The following is a 21,097-nucleotide window of genomic DNA, read 5'->3' as shown; positions in this document are numbered from 1 at the left end:
AAAAAAAAAAAAAATCTTGTGTCAGATTCATCCTTCCACTCAGATACAAAGATAATGGGCTTGCAGGACACAGTGTATTGTCTTCCATATGAAGTGCTGTAAGGTTTAGGGTTTAGGAGGTCAGAGTTTAATTCCAACCCATACATCAGGCAGAATTAAATAAAAATATAAAGTAAGTTTTTATTTTTTCGGGCTACCGTACGATATAGTTCATATCCTCGTACGATTAAAATTCTTTAAGTTTCGCCCGCACTTGATGTAATGACATAAGTATTTTCTTCATAAATGAGAGATTATGAGTTAAAAAAAGTTATGATTCCAATATATAACAATTTTGGAGTCATGTGAATAATTATTAGTTCGAGAGGGTGACGAGATATAAAAATTTCGGGTACCTTGAAAAGAAAATGGTATAAATGGATTTTGTAAGATTAAAATTAGCCTGACTATAGAATGAGGACTCCGGCCACTTGGTGGGGTGGAAGCTCTGCCGTAGTTGCCACCCATCTTCAATCTACTTTATTAATTCAGCTAGCTGAGAAATTCATGGAGGCTTAGTTTGACATGTTGATAAATCAGTGAAAGCACAAATACAGATCGTGGGAGCATCAATCTCCCATCCTAGGATAAGGTCATATACAACTATGTACCAGAGGAAGTGAAATTTCCTCGTATCAAATCGTAATCCACTCTCTTTTCTTTTCTGGCCAAATCACAAAATCCAAGTTACTAGAGATAAAATTTAAGTCAAAATTGTAGCAAGAGAGACTCTTCTGCTTGACCTCTTGAGTTGGGCACGATCCAAGTAGCCCAATTTGCACAATTTCCTAGTTAGCTTAGGAATGAAAATTTAGGCACTCATTCATATCATAATCGACCAGCGCAGGCCAAGATCAGTTGATCACCGGCACAAGAGACATCTCCGATGGCTTATATGGTTATGCTCCTCAGCACCTGCCTATCAAACTCAAGCACACTGGTATACACTTTTGCTGAAAGTTTAGACATATACATAAAGTACGTACTGTCGTACTCCTCAAAGCTGATTAATGCTCACATGATTAATCATATCACAGACGATGTATATGTATATGTTATACATATAACAGACGATGCTCACATGATTAATGCTCGAAGATTAGACAAAGTCGAAGACAACTAATTGCAGCATTGTAGCGTAGAACTCCTGTTTCCTCTAAAAAAACAGTAATTATAAATGAGGACTAATTCAGTGATTGCAAGTTTGCAATCCCGGTTCACACAACATGAAAAACGTACAACTCCATAAAAAAAAGACAGCGCAATAGTAACAAACATCACCCGATTAGGATTGTCTTACGCAAAACTTCCACTGCAGTGCATTCATCATCTGAAATCATAAGATTAGAACTTTCCTAAATAGCAGAGATAACTATAATAAATATTACTCAGGTTTTGATCTTCATCCACATCTCTTTCCTGGAAGACAACAGTAGCAGTGGAAACCTTATTGCTTTTATTTACCCTCCCTATAACATATGATTGGCGGGGTAAATAAAATATGACCATTTTCTTCAGATTTTGAGCATGCTCGAGGATATACCTTGCCAACTCCAATGCATTATAAGTATAACCATTGGAAAGCTCTATTGATACCTCCTTTAGCTGATGAATAAACTCCAGGTTTTGGGATTTCCAGTATTTCCTCTTAAATCCACAGGCCTGGAAAGGAAATGAGCAATCGATCAACTTTTTGTGTGAATACTATAGAGCTTGCAAATTGCCTACAAAGAAAGGAATTCTTATTCTCATAAATTCACAAACTAGAGAGGATGATTACACCAAATGTCTACTGCTATGGAAACAATATTTTAAGCTCCAAGTTCTTGACATTTTTCAATTTTTGACTAAGATCAATGTGCACCGGAAACTAGTTTAAGCTAGAAGTATATCATTTCTTAATTCTTACAAGCTAGATAACTATAAATTTTGTCCAATATTCAGTGTGCTCCATATTCTAGAACTGGCACAAGGCATAAGGGGATATGTGTGACAATGTGAGAGAGGGAGAGAAAGCAACAAAAACTGTAACTTACTTTTGGTTTACGTATGTTTAAGGAAGGGTGAGCTTTTAGGTGCAATGTATTCAAATTTGGCATTCCTTTTAAAAGAGAGACCATAGCAGGGACTAGCTCATCAGTCAAGCTCCTCATATGCATACTCAAGTAAGAAATATGATCAAATTGTGCATGCATGGAACCCTCCCTTAGCAATGCCTGCAATATTACAAAGTTAAAGGTGAACTTTAAATATAATAACTTAGTGACAGTTTGAAACCCTTTAAGGAAAACTGCTATCGAAGTTCAGCCAAGTGCGATATATTTCCAGTGAAAATTATACAGCGCACCCGGGTGCGCCGCGCACTCGGGTGTATCCACCGTCCATTTTGACCCGCCAAAAAAAAAAAAAAAAAAAAAATTAAACGGTGGAGATGACGGGTGCGCCGAATAGGCTCTCATATTTCCAGAGACTATAGAGTTCAAACCCAAATTAATCTGAAGAAGCATGAATAACTATTCTAGCAACAAATATTTCTATCAGCTAGGTCTCCATTGTTGAAAAGCAATGCATAATTAAAGTTATTATTGCCAAGCCATAGCCTCCTAGCCAACATAAGTTGATACTGTAATCTATTTAAAGAGTTGTAAATCGAAAAGTAATTTTACACAAGTTCATACTGCACTTATCTTGATTTTGGAAAAGGAGCATGCTTGTTAATTTGAAGAGTAGTATATCCTTACCTTAGTAGTAACTTCACTAAGAATCAGAACTTTAACCCTGCATATACTGCGAAGAACACCAAATGTGTTGTCAAAGTCATAGTCCTCCCCTTTGTGCTTCAGGAAAACATGAGCTCTTTCTGAACACATTAAATTCCCCAGATAATGGTGATCCAACAAATTGCCGATCCATGTCAAATACTTTAGATTTGGAGCAAATACAATCAATGACCTGCCAGTACGACTAGGCTTATAAAATCTCCATTCTAGCTTTATACTTTCAAGTTTCTCACCAAATAGGCCAACATGGCACAGGTCATAAGAGTCGACAAAAGAAAATGATTCCAAAGACGAGCTTTTTATGGATATGTTTTCTGCACTCACATTCTCAAAGTGTAAATCCTTGAGGCATTTGCATGAATGTGAAATCCATTTTCACAACCCCTCAACTACTGCAACATTTTTGAACTTGAAGTACTGAAGATGATTTGAACAATCAACGGAAGGCACTTTAAGATTTGTATTTGAGTCCACGGAGAGAGACCTCAGAGATCCACAAAGAGGAATCGGAGATGGTAACTCTATTGTCTGCATATGAGAATGACGCAAACTCAACATAAGATCGATCACTTCAACATTACACCTCCCTGCAATATGGATCCATGTCATTATTCGAAAAACCTCATCCAAGGATCCTGCAGAGAAATTCCACCAAACACGGAGTTGCTGCATCTTATTAAGCCCTCGACAAATCAAGAACCTTTCATTATGATTCAACAATTCTAACTGGTTGTGCTTGTTTGATCCATAATCAACAAAATACAATGATGTGGTTGATCGATAGAACTCCCTGCACCCCTTTTGGAAAGGCTGCAGAATCGAGTGAGCTCTCTAAAATTGAGAAATGATAGAATGTGATGAGCCACATGGTCCGGAAGATTACTAAATCTGTCCACCATGTGGTCCATACAAGCTGCTTGAGCTTGAGAACTTCCAGATGCCAATAACTAATGCCTGTTTTCAATGATACTCTTTAATAAAAGGATGCTGCACCTACAAGAAGTAAGGCCATGGAAACAAAATTTATGTAAACACGTTTAGATATACTTAGCTGCAAGCCTACGATCATCTGACATTTATATGCTTCTAAATTCTAACGACTGTTTAGCAACTTTTCAAATCTAACTTTGAGGATTCATAGGAGACACGCAACAAATTTCTTAATTCATATTCCATATTTGTGCACAAGGGTTATATATCCCCATGGGTTTCCTGTTTGGTTAACAGAGACAGAAATTGAAAAGATTATACAGGCTTGTTACAGGGGAAACGATCAAAGGAAAGCTATGAAAGTTGGCAATTTGAGAAAATCCATGAACACCAAATTAAAAGAAGAATTAAATTCAGTTTACCCCTATGAAGTTTGGGAGTAACTTCATGTTAATCCCTATACTTTCAATTTCATCAGTTTACCCCTCAAACTTTTGAATTTTTCTCAAGCGTGACCAAATGTCCTATATTCTGTCTAAATCGGACATTAACTGCTGATAATTTTAACCTTAACTGTGAGGCCAGTATCTAGAATTTGGGCAAATCGGACCTTATATGTCCAAATCGGACCTTGACTGCTGATAATTATAGGTCAATTCAAACAGAATATGAGAATTTGGGCACGGCAGACAGAAATTGAAGAGTTCAAGAGGTAAACTGATGAAAATAAAAGTGTAGGGACTAACATGAAGTCACCCCCAAATCACAAGGGGATAAACTGAATTTAATTCTTAAAAGAATGAAGAAATCTTTAATTCATTCCATACCAAATGCTTGTGTTCCTACTTGAGAGGATTCTTTGCCAATCTCTAAGCACCCTTCTTTGCTGTTAAGGGTTTAGGAGAAGTTGAGCAGCGTGTGGTTTTTTTCTTGATCGGAAGAAGCGTGTAGCTTTTTTCTTTTTCCTTTCATTTGCTTGCATATTGACACTCACGATTGACACCACAGCTCTTACCACTCACGCCCTTTTTTTACACCACGCCCTTACGGTTGTTACAAGACAACTGTCCATAATATTTTTGGTCGGACAGAACACGTAGGCCTACCGTAGTAAGTCGTGATTAAAAATGTATTATAATGAACAGGCTTTCAAACGATCAATATAAAAAAAAATCTATGGGAAGAGTCAGCTGAACTTGGAGAAGAACTCATCAAACCAACATATAACGAACAGGCTTTCAAGCGATCAATATAAAAAAAAAAAATCTATGAGAAGAGTCAACTGAACTTGGAGAAGAACTCATCAAACCACATATCGGTGTGGAAAGAGAGTAACCAACCAAAGTAAGAGTATTCGCAAGAAAATTCGCCTCTATAAAAGTATGCGAGAAGGTGATACATACAAAAGAATCGACAAGAGTTATAACATCTGGAATCAGGGACTTGAGCTTCCAAAGAATAACACATGAACCTTTGACATAGTTGATGATAAGGGAAGAGTCTCCTTCTATTTCGATTTGATTACACTTGTTGGTCTATGTTACAAATTTTTCTTAAACGATACTCTTTAAATTACTCACTTCGGAATTTTGTCATATTGAGTTTCATTCGAGCAAGGTTTTAATGAGGTCATCTTTAATTTTAGGTTCGAGAAGAAATGATGACCTTCTGGTTCTTTCAATGTTGGTTATAACTTATAATGTACTTTAATGAAAGTTTGCAAACTATGCATGTCCGTTTTTGTTTCTTAACTTTCTTATTAGGTTTTAATCATTGTTGACTCTCTTGTACGTAAGTATATATTCTTTGTACTTGCCCGTATCTCTTTTTTTTGGTCGTTATACTTGCCCGTATCTCAAGTGAATAAATATTTCCTTATCTCAAAAAAGAAAAAGAAAAATGAAAGTAGAAAAATCCTATATCTATATCACTATATGAATATATCACATTAAACCTAAGTTGCATGGACACGGACACGAACACGGCGACACGACAAGGCGACACGGTAAAACTCAAAAACTGAGTTTCCGACACGGCTTAGACACAGCAAACAAAATTATATATTTATGTATTTTTAATAAATAAAAAATATACTAAAATATGAAATAAGTTCATTACATTACTAAATAAAGTTCTAAATTCAATCTATTTCATAACCATAAGAAATAAATCAAATGCATAACTAATAACGACATTAAAAGCAGCAGACCTCTAGCACCTAAAATATAACATTAAAGAAACACAAACTTGAGCAGTAGCTTGTTTTCAAACAAGGAAATCTCTAGCACAGTAGCACTTAATAGACAAGAAAATGAACTAATATAATTATCATATCCATAATCCATAATCCATCCAATTTTTTTCTTTTTGGAAGTCTGAAACGCTTTTTTTTTTTTTTTTTTGAAGTCTGAAACGCTGACGTGGCGTGCGCAATGCTGTGTCGGGGCCGGTCAACGTGTCTGAAAAGTCAACTTTTTCAGACACGCCATGTGACGTGTCGAACAAGTATTTTCCCGTGTCGGACGCCGTGTCGGAGTTTCCAACACTCCGACACTCCAGGGATATGGAGTGTACGTGCGACATAGCATTAAACACAAACCAAACTGGAAAAAAAAAAAAAAAGGAAATTTTTTTTACCAAAAAAGGAAAGTAGAGGTCTATAAATAGGGATTACACAGCCACATTAAACCCTACGCAAAAAAGAATCGAACCGCCAACCGTTCATAACGAAACTGCAACTTCTCACCACTAAGGTAACTCTTTCATTCGTTGTTGAACTTCTACTTCTTATTACTTTGACAATTCTAAAGCCTTGCTCAGCCTCGGCTGCTACCGACGTCGGTGATCGGAACAGAGCAATCCAGTTTTGAGATTTCAGTGAAGGTATTTACAATTGCACTGTTAAGTTTGTTCTTGCTATTGATACTTCAATCTGGCAATTTATTTACAGTGCCTTGATTATGATGATTGATTCTTATATCTATTTCAATTTCGAAACCCTAGACATCGGCGGCGGCGATAGGCGTGCCGGTGAAGTCTCTGCTCGACCACCCTAACCCTACTCCGGGCATCGACAAGCAATTCCTGGCGGCGCCGATCAAGTCCGCAACCGACAAATTCGCACTCCTGCCGGAGCTCCTGAAGGTCAGAGGCGTCGTCAGAGAGCACCTGGACTCCTTCAACTACTTCGTCAACACCGGAATCAACCGAATCGTCCGCGCCAATGACCGCATTGTCTCCGAGCTCGATCCCAGAATCTACATCAAGTTCCTTAACGTCGAGATCGGCGAGGCCTCCGTCACTAGAGACGGCGTCACCGATAGTATTGCTCCACATACTTGCAGATTATCCGACATGACGTATTCGGCTCCGGTGAAGGTTACGGTGGAGTATGTGGAAGGGGCGCATGATCTGACGCCGAGAAGGAAAGAAGGTGTCAGGATTTGCACAATGCCGATTATGCTGAGGAGTTGCAAGTGTCATTTGGCAGGGAAGAGCGAATTGGAGCTTGCGAGGCTCGGGGAGTGTCCGCTGGATTCTGGAGGCTATTTTGTGATCAAAGGGAGTGAGAGGGTGCTACTGATTCAGGAGCAGCTTTCGAAGAACAGGATTATTATTGATAAGGATAAGAAGGGGAATGTGACTGCTTCTGTGACTAGTAGTACTGAGAAAATGAAGAGCAAGACTATGATTGAGTTTGATAAGAAGAAGAAGACCATTTCGTTGCTGCTCAATGCGTTTGATAAGAAGGTGCCGATTATGGTGGTTATGAAGGCGATGGGGATGCAGAGTGATCAGGAAGTAGTGCAGATGCTTGGGAGGGATCCGAGATATGGTGCATTGTTGTTGCCGTCTGTTGAGGAATGTGCAAAGGTGGAGATATACAACAAGGAGCAGGCGTTGGTGTATTTGGAAGGAAAGCTGACGAAGAAGCGCGTGAAGGATGATACTCATGGTAGAGTCATCTTGGTTCTTGCTGATGTGCTTCTTTCTAATGTTGCGGTGAGGCGGGGGAATTTTCATCCGAAATGCATGTATGTTGGTGTCATGTTGAGACGCATGATGGATGCAGTTTTGAACAAGGGTGCAGTTGATGACACGGATTATGTTGGCAACAAGAGGTTTGAGTTATCTGGCCAATTGATTTCCCTCCTGTTTGAGGGTCGGTTCAAGACAATGATCGAAGCAGCTAGGAAAGAATTAGACAATAACATGTTACCTAAGGCAAAGCCTGGTAGGAGTTTGGCATTGCTCTCTCTTATACAGAAATCACGTATATCAGAAGGAATTGAAAGAGCCCTGTCTACCGGAAATTTTGGACCGGTTCAGGATGAAAAAGTCCGGGGTGACTCAGGTGCTAACTAGATTATCATTTATAGGAGCTCTGGGCTCAATGACCAAAACAAAGCCGCAAGTTGAGAAGTCGTTGAAAGTAAGTGGAGCTAGAGCCTTGCAACCTAGTCAATGGGGAATGCTTTGTCCTTGTGACACTCCAGAAGGTCAAGATATTGGACTGGTGAAGAACTTGGCCCTAATGGCTCATGTCACAACTGATGAAGAGGATGGTCCATTGATTTCTCTGTGCTACTCTTTGGGTGTTGAAGACTTCGAACAACTATCAGCAGAGGAGCTTCACTCGCAGCATTCTTTTCTGGTTTTTTTTAATGGAAGTATCCTCGGAGTGCATAGAAAGCCACAACGGTTTGCCAATGGAATGAGAAAGTTTCGTAGAGCTGGAAAAATTGGGCAGTTTGTGAGTGTCTTTGTCAATGAGAAGCAGAGTTGTGTTCAAATTGCTTCTGATGGTGGTCGAGTTTGTCGTCCATTGATTATTGCTGACAAGGGCATCTCGAGGGTGAAAGGACATCACATGGAGGAGTTGAAGGCTGGCTACCGTACTTTCAACGATTTTTTGAATGACGGTTTGATCGAGTATCTTGATGTCAATGAGCAGAACAATGCTTTGATTGCTCTGTATGAAAACCAAGCAACAGCAGAAACAACCCATATTGAAATAGAGCCTTTAGGCATCTTGGGTGTTATTGCTGGACTTATTCCGTATCCTCATCATAATCAGTCACCCAGAAATACTTACCAGTGTGCTATGGGAAAACAAGCAATGGGGAATATTGCCTATAACCAACTGCGTCGGATGGACACGCTTCTCTACCTACTTGTGTATCCTCAAAGGCCATTATTGACTACCAAGACAATTGAGCTGGTGGGGTATGATAAACTTGGAGCTGGGCAGAATGCAACTGTGGCTGTGATGAGTTACAGTGGCTACGACATAGAGGACGCAATAGTGATGAACAAGTCATCTCTGGATCGTGGGTTTGGTTGTTCTATATATATGAAAAGGTTCAGCGATGGCATCAAAACTTATAAAACTCGAGGGACTGAAGTCGTCAAACAAGACATAGTAGCCTGCCCTGCAGATAGAAATGGAAGAGGCATGCGGGTGCTTGATGATGATGGAATTGCTTTACCTGGAGAGATTATTGCACCAGATGACATCCTTCTGAACAAACAGGTCCCAAGTACAAAAACGGCAGGACATAGGCCTGCACCCTTGAAATACAAAGGACCTCAAGGGGAGTCTTACGTGCTGGATAAAGTCTCGATGTATCCTGATACATATAATAATTTGCAGTGCAAATTCTTAGTTCGCCATACTCGTAGACCAGAGGTTGGTGACAAATTCAGTAGCAGACATGGCCAGAAAGGTGTCTGTGGTACCATTGTCCAACAGGAAGATCTCCCATTTTCTGAACGTGGCATTTGCCCTGACCTAATTATGAACCCTCATGGATTTCCAAGTCGGATGACTGTAGGGAAGATGATAGAGCTTCTTGGGAGTAAAGCAGGAGTTTCATGTGGCAGGTTTCACTATGGTAGTGCCTTCGGTGAACTAAGTGGTCATGCAGACAAGGTTGAAACCATTACTGAAACTCTTGTGAATATGGGATTCAGCTATGATGGCAAGGACTTTCTTTACTCAGGACTCACAGGTAGCCCATTACAAGCATATATTTTCATGTTTACTACCAGAGGTTGAAACATATGGTCATAGACAAAATGCATGCACGAGGTAGTGGTCCTAAAGTTCACCTAACTAGGCAACCTACAGAGGGAAAGGCTCGTAATGGAGGACTGCGAATAGGTGAAATGGAGCGTGACTGTCTGGTTGCTTATGGTGCAAGTATGTTGGCTTATGAGCGCCTAATGCTCGCTAGTGATCCTTATGATATTCATGTCTGCAGAGAGTGTGGTTTGCTCGGCTATTATGACCATAAGCGGAAATCTGCAATATGCACCAAATGTGGAAATGGGGATGTTATGGCTACCATGAAGCTTCCATATGCTTGCAAGCTCTTGATCCAGGAACTCCAGTCCATGAATATTGTTCCTCGCTTGAAATTGACAGATGCATGAGAAATGATAGTAGTCAACTGGATAGATTTTATAGTTTGCTCCTTTGCTTGATGCATTAACTTGCATATTTTTGAAAAGGAACGGCTAATTTATGTTTAGCTTATTTCTGAGGATTACTTGCTGAGTTCATTTGTTTGGTGACGATCAAGTGCATCGTCCCTCGGCTGGCGCCTCCCATAGTGGAGAAACCTGAAAGTTCACTAAAAATTTTCTGATATAAAAGTTGAGTGATTATACAATTTTCTTTGATGCAGACTTTGCATGCTTGAGTGACTTGGATTTATTCAATAAAGCACACATAACTATTTGTTATGTACACTTCACACTTCTACTCTTACTTCCGAATTATTGTATGCATCAATGATTCTGATCTGCTCCAAGTTTCTCAGGTATATATGGAGCTTATCTCTTGAAGCAGTATGACTTGGAGGACTGGAATCGTTTGCATGTTAAAGTTTGCACCAATTGTTTGGCTATTCAGACGCCTTTGATCAACCGCAATGACGGTGTTGACGATGAGTTATTCTTGGCTTGGGACCCTCCTAGTGTTGGCCAAGTTAAACTTAAACTTGATGGCGATGATTAGAGCTGGAGGCGTTCTTAGAAACTTGAAAAGTATGAAGGTATCATAACGCTGCATCAAATTTAGAAACTTGAAAAGTATGATGGTATCATGTCTCGCCTAGTTACGAAAATGGCTTGCATTGCAGCATCTTGAAACGAGGCATGCATATATTACAAACACAATATTGCGAGTTCATGGGCATCCCTTATTTCGCCCCAGAAGAGTATTGATCATAGTCCTTCAATTTGGAAGAACAGAGAGGTTGAATCGACAAATCTGAGCAAAGCTTGTATTCAATGTTGTAGTCATAGAGCTTCCAATGCAATTCCTCCAAAAGGGCGCTGTTTTATTCTCCATTTCATTATTATCCCTGATAATTTCATGAAAAAAGATGATCACAGGTCTGGCTTTTTCTACAAACCACTACATCTGAGACATTGCGCAACGTGCATAATAGATAATGACCATTTTCCACTAGCGAAGGTGAATGATATTAAATTACCAGTGAAAACCATATTACCAGCCAATCACCAAAAACACATTAGGGTAACATTGACAGCACCCAACAGAAGATCTGACCTTGTACAAATAAGTATGCAAAAATCAGCCAAAAAAAAAATAGCTGTGCTTAGTGAGAAACGAGAAGGCATCAACAGATGATGTAGCCGGAATAAACTCATCGGAAAGATAATCCCCGGAAAGTGACTAGTCCATAAGAGGGTCCAGATCGATTGCTGCCGGTGGGAAAGAAAAGGTAACACATGAAGAAGCAGACCAGGAAGTGTTTTAGAGGTTTAAGCACGAGTAATCATTACTCACCCTCACTGCAAAGCAACATGTTTCAATGGAGAACAACCCAAACATTCCTTAATATAGTCTCAAATATATAGATGGCAGACCAATAAAGATCTCCAGGTATTTCATATTTGTATAAACTATGTAGCAAACGAACATGCGGAGAAAGCTGATGATGTCTCAACCATCCCCAAAGACACAACATCAGTCAATTCTACTCTTTTCAATTCATACTTTTTCTCTGTTACTCATGAACTTCAACACATTGCCACAATCATATACACGTAAAAAGAAATGTCTCTAAGAAAATATTATCTCATCATGCATTGTAGTTGAAAACTATGATCATATTGGCGACCAAAGTCAAGTTTGTGGTGAGGTGCTCAGGTGCTCTATCTTTTTGATGTCAATGGTCATGTTCTGGATATAACTACCCGACCACATAAATATAGGAATAATGAGAATGGAAGGTAAAATGCCCGTGAACCAAACAATGCAAGGATCACTCAAGGATCACTCGATTCATGCCATAGAAAGATCAGAGTGCTCAAGTGATGCACATTCTAGCTCTATATGTTCTCTACTGTAATGATTTGCTCTCTACTAATGAATTGCAAGGATTCTATTGAAGAAAAGAAAGTATCATGACAACATGCAGTTCTGGGTTCCACAAGAAAGGACATGGTGTCTGGTGAAATTATAGAAACCAGTATGAAGTTTCACCGGAAGAAAATGGATGTCCCAAGTCATAGTCCCACATTGTTATGTGGCTTTTGAAATAGGCACTACATAAAAAAGAACACCCTCCATTTGAAGTTGGAGTTCAAGGATGAGCTCTATTCATGATCCAGTATGGGATTTTCTATCACTAAATCTCATCCTCTAAAGACAGATTCATCATCACAACTGATAAAGATGTTTCCTTAATTTACACACAAGGGGGTCCAAAAGGCCCTTACATAGAGATCAATATAACAATACAGTGCAAATACAGTGAAAGACAGTATTAAACAGAGTTAATACCATCATTTCTACCTTTTGTCCACAAATTTGCTGGCTTTCATATAAAATAACTCTAGTTTTGTTTTACAGTATAGACGCACAAAACAAACCAAAATTCAACCACTCTGCAGCTCCCCCACCAGCCTTGCTCATCGCCTGAAAAGCATGCACTAGAGTACCAGACCGCACAAGACTACAACAACAAACTCTAATTTGCCTGAAAAGCGTGCCCCTCCCTCTTCCTTTCACTTCTTAGTGCACAATCACATTTAATTGCACTATTGCTTAGAATTACTTAGAATCTTTAGTTAATAGGAGGGTTCGATTTTGAACCTGTACAAAAGCCTTTTCTTCTTTGAGGTTGGGTTGTCAATTGTGAGCAATATTTTACCCAGTTCGCTGACTTTGAAGCGGTGATGCAGCACTGGTTCATCAGTTGGGTTCATCTTTGTGGCTTTTTGAATGATCAGTGTATATGCACCTTGAGAGTCGGGAACAAATTCAGCTCCATAGCTCACCTCCCACCCAACTACCCGGAGTTCCCACACGATGGTGCACTTCTGCAATTTATTAACATTCAAATCCAAGAATGTAAGCTTTGATTCATCACTAGACATGCATGAGGGCCTGTTTGGCAGTGCTTCTATAAAAGTGTCTTTCTTCACTAACAAGATTTTATTTTTTATTTCAAGTACAGGTGCTTCATGTAAATGCACCATGAAATATTTCCTAATGAACCACCTATCATTTTATATATGGAAAAGCACTATAATAATTCTTCCGAGTTGCAGGCCACTCCAAAAAGTGCTCTGAAGAGTATATGGAAGCTTTTTTTTTACTATTTTTAAAATAACCTGAAGGTATGACCAAACAGGCCCCAAGTTGTGGACTATAACGTTTGTGTTTGGAATACAAGTATATTGTATGTATCAAATAACAATAGAACAATATAGAAGAAGCAATCTCACCTCATAAATTATAATCTCCACAGTCTTCTTAGTTCCAGGTTTGATGGTTACTTCTGCGACTGGATCAGCAATCGTGAACTCTGGGTTGCACTCACAGTAATCCACACTCAAACCCCCATATTGTATGGGAACATGCTCAGCAGAAATGTACCTACATCATAACTTTAATTAATCAACCATATAAAAGGGGACGAATATACAAGAAAACCATATTGATCAAATCCTGCAAGATAGACAGAAACTCTACTAACTTGAAAAGGGTATCTGCTGATTTGGCTGGGCTAGCAAACACAAACTTGCTTTTGGTCCTTTGTGTCAAGAAGGGACTGATCAATGTGTAGAATGCAAGATACCACCATGGAGCATTGATAAACACCTTAACAACCAAACAATAGGTAACCAATCAACACAAGGGCGCAACAGAATCAATGGAAAGATAAAAAAAACACACACACTCACAAAGTGATGAGTACCTGTTTGGCTACAAACTCGGGATAATTGTCCTGAAGCAACTGAAGGGCTTGTTTGGTGGCCAAACGAAGCTCACTTTTTGCAGGGCCAGGAGAATTCTTAAGATCATTAACCTGAAAAATAGTGCAAACACCACCAGGCCTGAAATCCAGCTTCCTGATACTTCTCTCCAAGAACTGAACCCGCCACCGGAGAAACTTGGTTCTCTTTTCCTCATCCAAAAACGTCTTCTGATACAGCTCCTTGTTCTGAAACTCCCCAAACACATTGTAACACACAGGGTGACCATCCCTATCATACCCATGCATAAACACCACTTTTTCTAAGTCATCACCGAGATCTTCCTCCACAAGAGCATCGATCCCAAACTGCTTCCTCCAGTGGATCGTGTTCCGAAGCATAACAAAAGCATCTTTCACCTTGAAGTCCCTAGCCCTCAGAAACTTGAGAAGAATCACATCGCTCCGGTCATCCTTGAGCAGAGGAACACCCCAAATCGAAACCTCCTCCGGAGAAATCGCGGTTTGTGATGCTTCCTTAGCCACTTCCTCTGCTTCCTTCACCGGGTTCTCTTCGATTTTGGGCTCATGTAGTGGCTTTGTTTCGGATTCCGAAACAGGGGTTTCTTCTTCTTGTTCAGTTGTGGGAGCTGGCTTTTCTTTTTCCTTGGTCTCTCGCACTTCTTGTTTCGGAGAACTGAACTGGTGAGTGTTGAGAGCTTCCTGCACAAGCTGCTTAAACTCCTGAAGAGCTTTTCTTTCGGAATCTGACAGATCTGCCACTACGTTGCTTTCCTCTTTGAACGAAATCAGAGACTGCGGAACCGATTTCCGAATCGTGGGCTCCTCACCCTCCTTGGCTTGCAGAGACCCAACAACTAAAACGTCCTCGGATTTAGCTGTTGCGATAGGAGACTGCTGAGGTAGCTCTAGCGGAGGCTCTTCTTGTTTGGCAGACTCCGTCACTTCTGGTATTGGAGCTGGTGGAAGTGGGTCTTGTTTAGACTCGAGGTTTTTGGCTACAGAAGGCGATTCCGACTCAATCACCGTGACCGGCGGGTACTCTGCCGGTGGCGGGGTGGCTGTGGGGGTTTCGTCGGCCATTTTTAGGAGAATGTTGCAAACGAGAGGGTGAGATGGAGAAGGTGGTAGTAGCGGGCTCTAGTTTCTAGTAGGAGTAGCAAAGATGGAAAAGATGAGTGTGGAAGTGGGGATGAGAGAGAAGGAAGGGTTGTTTAGGTTTAGGAAGGAACTGTAACACTGTGGTGTGTCATGTGTGTGTCAGTGACGGACTGATGGGCCTTAGTTGTGTTAAACGCATGCACACCACATATACCACCGTTTCAGGCGTGTGAACATGAACAGTACTGTCAACTCATTCGAGAATCCTATGCTCATCCAAGTGCAACTTAAAACTTCCAAACTTCAAACCTCGTCCTTTTAACTCTTTTCTTTCGGGTAGTTTTGTTTTTATATCCACTTTGTTTTTTCTTTTTCTTTTTTTTTGGGTAAATTTTTCCTACGGTATATTAAGTGTGCTATTAACACACTTTTTTTTTTTTTACAATTAACACACCATTCATCAGTTAAATTCAAATGACAAATTTATAAATAAAATAAAAATATGTAGATAGAAAAATAGATGAGGTGTGTTAATAGCAAAAAATAGTGTGTTAATAGCAATATCCATATTGTGTTTAAAAGATGACACATTATTCCAGATAACACAGATCCTAAGATTGCACCATGTTAGAGCGGAACGAGACTTGTCACGGTACCTCTCGGAACCGAGATAGGAAAATTGAAGATTGAAACCTTGGACAAGCCTAGTATCTCCAAAACGTTATCTGAAATATTTGTCACCGAGGCTCCTCCACCACCATCCTAGATGGATGAACTTTTTGTTTTCCTAAACCATGGGACAGTCCCGGAAGACCTTGTGGCAACCAAGCGGCTTTGGCAGCGGGTAGCCCTTTACCGCATATGAGATGGAAAGCTATACCGCAAGGGACACACATTCCCAAAACTCGAGTGAATCACTACCGATGAGGGAAACTGAGTCCTCTCTTTTCCCTCCATAGCGGGATTTGTGGAAACCACTTTGGAGCAAGAAATCTCGCTTATAAGGCACTATGTCTCGGGCACTATTGGTCGTCAATGGAAAATTGGAAAGGGACGACAAGACCATGGTTGATTCTTACCTACAATGCCACCGCTATGCCGTATTTTCAGTCTTTGTCTCGCTCTCAGTGATGTCATTTCCTCATTGCTCTAGTACAACTCAAATATGCAATAACCACGGTTGATTATAACACGAATAACACGAAGTGGATAGAGGCCCAGGCTCTCTCTAGGATTACTTCCTCTAATGTTACCAAGTTTCTCTAGAACAATGTGTTTTGCCAATTTGACATCCCTTTGACTTTCGTTGTTAATAACGAGGCATAGTTTGATAATGACGAGTTTCGAAGTTTCCTTGCAGAAAACGGGACTACGGTCATTTTTGCTTACCCAACATTTCACATCCCGACTCTTAATTTTTTTACCCTAATCACTCGCATGGTGTTAATAAGAGTTGTTACCATTCGTTAATGAATTTATAGTTTCAAAGGACTATAAAGATGTTTTGTTGGACGATTATTTCGGGAAAGTTTTACGTAGGAGGATTTGTTGAAAATGGTAAAAAGGGCAAATTTTAGTTAGTAAAAAGGGGTAATTTTTATTGTGTTATGTTTTTAGGGTGTTTTTGGAGTTGGGTTGTAAAATGTTGGATCGGGTATTATTGGAGACAAAAAGCCCAAAGCTTTTCTTCTCTCTCTCTCTCTCTCCTCTTCCCGACTTTCTCTCCCTGCTGGATTTTCTTGCCCGCCGTCCGACGCCATTCAACCGAACTGGGCAGCCGCACCGGTCCCAATCGGTCAGCCATGGTCTGCCCTCTCTTCTTGGACCGGTGGACACCTCCTTAGCACCGCCATGAGAGAGAAATCTTGTCCGACATCCTCGACTGCACAGTGGTGTTCCATAGCCGGAACTTCCTCCTCCGGCCACCAATCCAAGCACTCCTTATATGATTTTGAAGGTCTTCAACCTAGTATCCTTGCTCTAGAAGGAATCAATCCATTTCGCTTTAGGTGAGGAGAATCAGTGAGTTGAAAATTCTAAGGCTCCATTTTTTGTTTTGGTTCGATTACCCTATCTAAGCTTGAAATTGGACGTTGTGCTAGTTAGGAAAGTTGTAGAGCGGGTTGAGAGGAAGATGGTGTTAAAATTTGGTGGGCATTGGAGGTCGCCGAAGTCGGCCACCGCTGTTTGGGGGATTTTCATAGTTTTAAATTTGTTATATTAAAGGGAGTCTAATGATATGAAGTTTAGAATTTTTGGAGGAGTTTTGGATAGGTTTGAGATTTTTCAAAGATTGGTGAATTTGGAGATTAATTAGGTAGAAATCCGGCCGTTGGATTAATATTGTTAGGACTGTGGAAGGTTGTAATAAGGTTGCCAGTATTTGTGGTGAAGTTTGGACCATATTGAATTAAAAATATTGAAGTTAGGCAAGGATGAGCGTGTTAAAGCTCATATTTAATTTTGCCTATTTTTGAATAAGTATTGAATTTTAGTTGGGAATTTAATTATATATTTGGAACAAGCTCATATTTAATTTTGCCTATTTTTGAATAAGTATTGAATTTTAGTTGGGAATTTAATTATATATTTGGAAACAAGACGTGAGGAGGCTCGAGCAGAAGAGACTTCGGATTGACGTAAGGCTTAGGCCTAAAGTTGTGAGTGGACTTTTGTTTTAAATGAATGACTTTATTGAATATCAATTTGTGGAATTATTTATTTTCGCGAAGTTATTGTTGGAAGTAAATGCTCTTATTTTATTTGTTAACTTCGCTATTTGGAAAGTTACCGAAAATGAGATTTTCGGTGGAGTCATATATTTATTGCTTCTTTTATAATTGGTAATTTTCATTATTTTGGAGAGTTACCAAAAATGAGATTTTCGGTGGATATATATTTGGATAATTATGGGGATAGTATGTATATAAATGCTAGCTAGCCATACGTGCTTTTCGGTCATAATGAGGTAAAATTTCATTATGGCGCGACATGAGCGTTAGACGCAAGCGTCGTAGCCTTATATAAATATAAGAATTTATATAGGGAATATGCACGTATATATACACCGTCTTTTCCGCATAATGAGGTAAAATTTTATTATGACGCGACGTGAGCGTTAGACGCAAACGTCGTAGCTTTGTATGAATTTCTATTTTTCTTACTTTTTTTTCCAAAGAATTCATACAAGGAATATAACGAGTGTAAAATAAATATTTATAGATTAGCTTGAGAGGCTCTTTATTACAAAATATGGGAGACTAGCGAGGCTAGTCACGTTTTTGTAAATTTTTAAGTTTAAAGCTTTTGAGCTGTCGCATGCAGCATAATTTCTATGGAAATTAAATTGGGAAAGTATAAAAAATTTTATTGCTCGTTTCTTTTAAATTTACTTTTGTCCACTCACTCTAACGCGTTTTCAAAATGTTTTCCCCTAGGCCTTTCGGTTTTAAATGCCCAGTTTGCAAGTTAGCATAGTTATGGTCGGGCGTACATGGAGACGAGGCATAATCAATAGTATAGCTTCCGCTCATATATATATATATATATATATATATATATTTCTAGTTTCTTTCTTCTTTAATAGAGTGCTATGAACCTGTGATTGTTGGTTGTGAGATTTTAAGTTTTAAAGTTAAGAAATAAATTGGGAGATGTTGTGATTTGGGGAGCACGAAGGCTCCGGGTGTTTAAGGTTGGTTTTGGAAATGTTAGAAGTGTATGCATGTATTATTAGGAAGGGTTATTCATATTCAAGGGAGGTTATGTCAAATTTTAGGTAATATCTTCTTTGGAGGTGGTCCCCGCAAGACTTACTTCGGGTTTCAAGGTGAAATTCTGGGTGGGTCCTGACATAACACATCCATAAATAAATGGATATATAGAGACCATTAACAACCTCATTAAGAAAATATTGAAGTAGAAACTCGAAGATGCTAAAGGGTTGTGGGCATCGAACTCCCCGAAGTCCTGTGGGCACTTCGTACTACCGCTATTGAGAGCTCATTTTTCATGACCTTTGGCACAAAAACCGTCATCCAGTAGAGATGGCAGTACCTAGTGACAGAGTCAACAAATTCAATCCCGAGACCAATGGTGAAGGACTCAAACTAAACTTGGACCTTTGCAACATCAACAAAAAACAAAAGATCACCAAGCATTATAATGCTCGTGTCTCCACTGCCCTCTGGCACTAGGGAATTGGATTATGAAAGAAGTTATCCCAAAACCCATTGAACTTGGGACCCCTTGGGGTGAACCGTACAAGATCGTTCAAGCTGTTGTTCCTGCCACATTTTACCTCAAATGGATGAATGGACTGCAACCATGGAATGCACATCACCTCCACATATTCCCTAAAAGTGATGCCACGATATCTTTATGTTTTGTTCCTCCAAGCCAGAGTGCACACATTCTTAGCACAATATTGTAATTCCACCATACCAAGGTTTTTACCTTTGGAAAATTGAATGTGTCACGAGTCTCAACACCTTTTCCTATATTTGTTTGAAAGGCCTCACGCCACACTCACAAGCCCAATCACGACATCACTGAAATTCAAGCCTAATCACCACATTAACAAAATTCAAGCCTAATCATGGCATTAACGAAATTTGTGCCCAATAATGGTATTAATGTAATTCAAGCCTAAGCACGGCATCAATGAAATTATTGCCTTATCGCGGTACTAATGAAATCAAAGCATTACCAATAATGAACAAGAAAATTTTACAAAAACAAAAACTGTAAAATATCACAATACATAACAACCAATGCCCATGCACGACAAGTAAATTGAAAGTGCCTAACCACGACATAAATTCAAGATGTTAAAAGGCCTAACTAGGGTACAACTGTTTAAACACATGAGAAACAAGATATCTACTTATGGCCAAACATAATAAAAAAAGAGACAATATCCACATATTTTTAGCTTTGACTACCACGAGCTCTATGAGCTGCACCTTGGGGAACTTGGCTTACCACCACGTGCCCACGTCCACAACCCACAAGAAGGGTATTAGACCTTTAGGAGGACCGCCAATACGACCAATCAGTGAGGCATGCACTACTCCGTGGTTGCTCCCAAAAAAACTCGGGATCCTCGAGATCATATGAGAGATGACTTAACTCTTTACAACCATCGTGGCCACAGGAGAAGTAGACATAACTGAAGCTGGTGCACAGCTATCATCGGGACTGTCGACGACGTGACATTTAACACAGTTACAGCTAGAGTCTCGGGCCTCACAATGACAATTGGCACAGATGTCGTTGGGTTAGAAAGCTTTCGAGATTCTTGATCACCTTTCAAATTATATTCTTACTCCCACTGCTCACTCGTCTGCACCAGAACCTGTGTCGCCATCCCCTACCTTTTAGCATCCCAATAGGCATCCATGGCAGGAGTGTTAATCCACCCAGCTTTCTGCCCTTCTGTGCAAAAGTTCCCCATCCCTTTGTTTTTAGCTTTCTCAATCTTGGCACGATAAGCGGGACTATTGATAAACTCAGCCACAACAGCCTCCTTGCAGCCACTAAGTCCTCTTATGTAATACCCCAGAAAAATAATATTAGTTTCTAATATTATTTGGGAGTTTTCGAATTAGAAGTTAGTGTGTTTTTGAGGTTCGAAGAAAGAGCGGAAGTGTTCGGACGCGTAATTTACCCGAAAAGGTTTTATGATTTTTGAAGGGTCAAGAGTTGACTTTTTAATTTGTTGAGTTTCTCGGAAAACTTCCTTCACGGAAGTTGTAGAGCACGACGATACGAGTTCGTAGACATATGGCACGCGTAAAACGGACTTCGTATGTGAAAGTTATGGTCAGCAGAAGTTCGTGGTTTTCGGGAATTTTTAGTATAACTAAGAAAAGTGTTAGGTTTCTTTTCATTTTTTCTGGAACCATTTCTTCCCTCTTCTCTTTCTCTCTCGCGCCTCACCTTGGGTATCTGAGTTTTCCAGCCGACTCGACCCGAACCCGGCGACCCAAC

The 21,097-nt window shown here is 39.8% G+C and overlaps 1 protein-coding gene and 1 pseudogene across 2 annotated transcripts in view; one reads left to right on the top strand and one right to left on the bottom strand.

The window, feature by feature from the left end:
* Positions 1-10,247, top strand: part of LOC101309940 — a 12,802-nt pseudogene extending 2,555 nt beyond the window's left edge. Inside the window, exons 4-5 of the transcript XR_184810.1 lie at positions 6,570-6,632; positions 6,753-10,247. The product of XR_184810.1 is annotated as a DNA-directed RNA polymerase III subunit RPC2-like (transcript). The remainder of the gene's footprint in view (positions 1-6,569; positions 6,633-6,752) is intronic.
* A 2,190-nt stretch (positions 10,248-12,437) lies between these two features.
* On the bottom strand, positions 12,438-15,267 carry LOC101297441 (patellin-3-like). The gene is made up of 4 exons (XM_004299767.1): positions 13,988-15,267; positions 13,766-13,890; positions 13,515-13,665; positions 12,438-13,106 (listed from the first exon to the last, which is right to left on the bottom strand). The coding sequence occupies exons 1-4, from the start codon at positions 15,086-15,088 to the stop codon at positions 12,855-12,857; spliced, it is 1,629 nt and encodes a 542-aa protein (XP_004299815.1). The 5' UTR covers positions 15,089-15,267; the 3' UTR covers positions 12,438-12,854.
* Positions 15,268-21,097: the final 5,830 nt, after the last annotated feature.

This window comes from Fragaria vesca, linkage group LG5, assembly GCF_000184155.1.
Source record: "Fragaria vesca subsp. vesca linkage group LG5, FraVesHawaii_1.0, whole genome shotgun sequence".
NCBI classification, from domain to species: Eukaryota; Viridiplantae; Streptophyta; class Magnoliopsida; order Rosales; family Rosaceae; genus Fragaria; species Fragaria vesca.
This window is presented reverse-complemented; position numbering and strand designations above follow the sequence as displayed.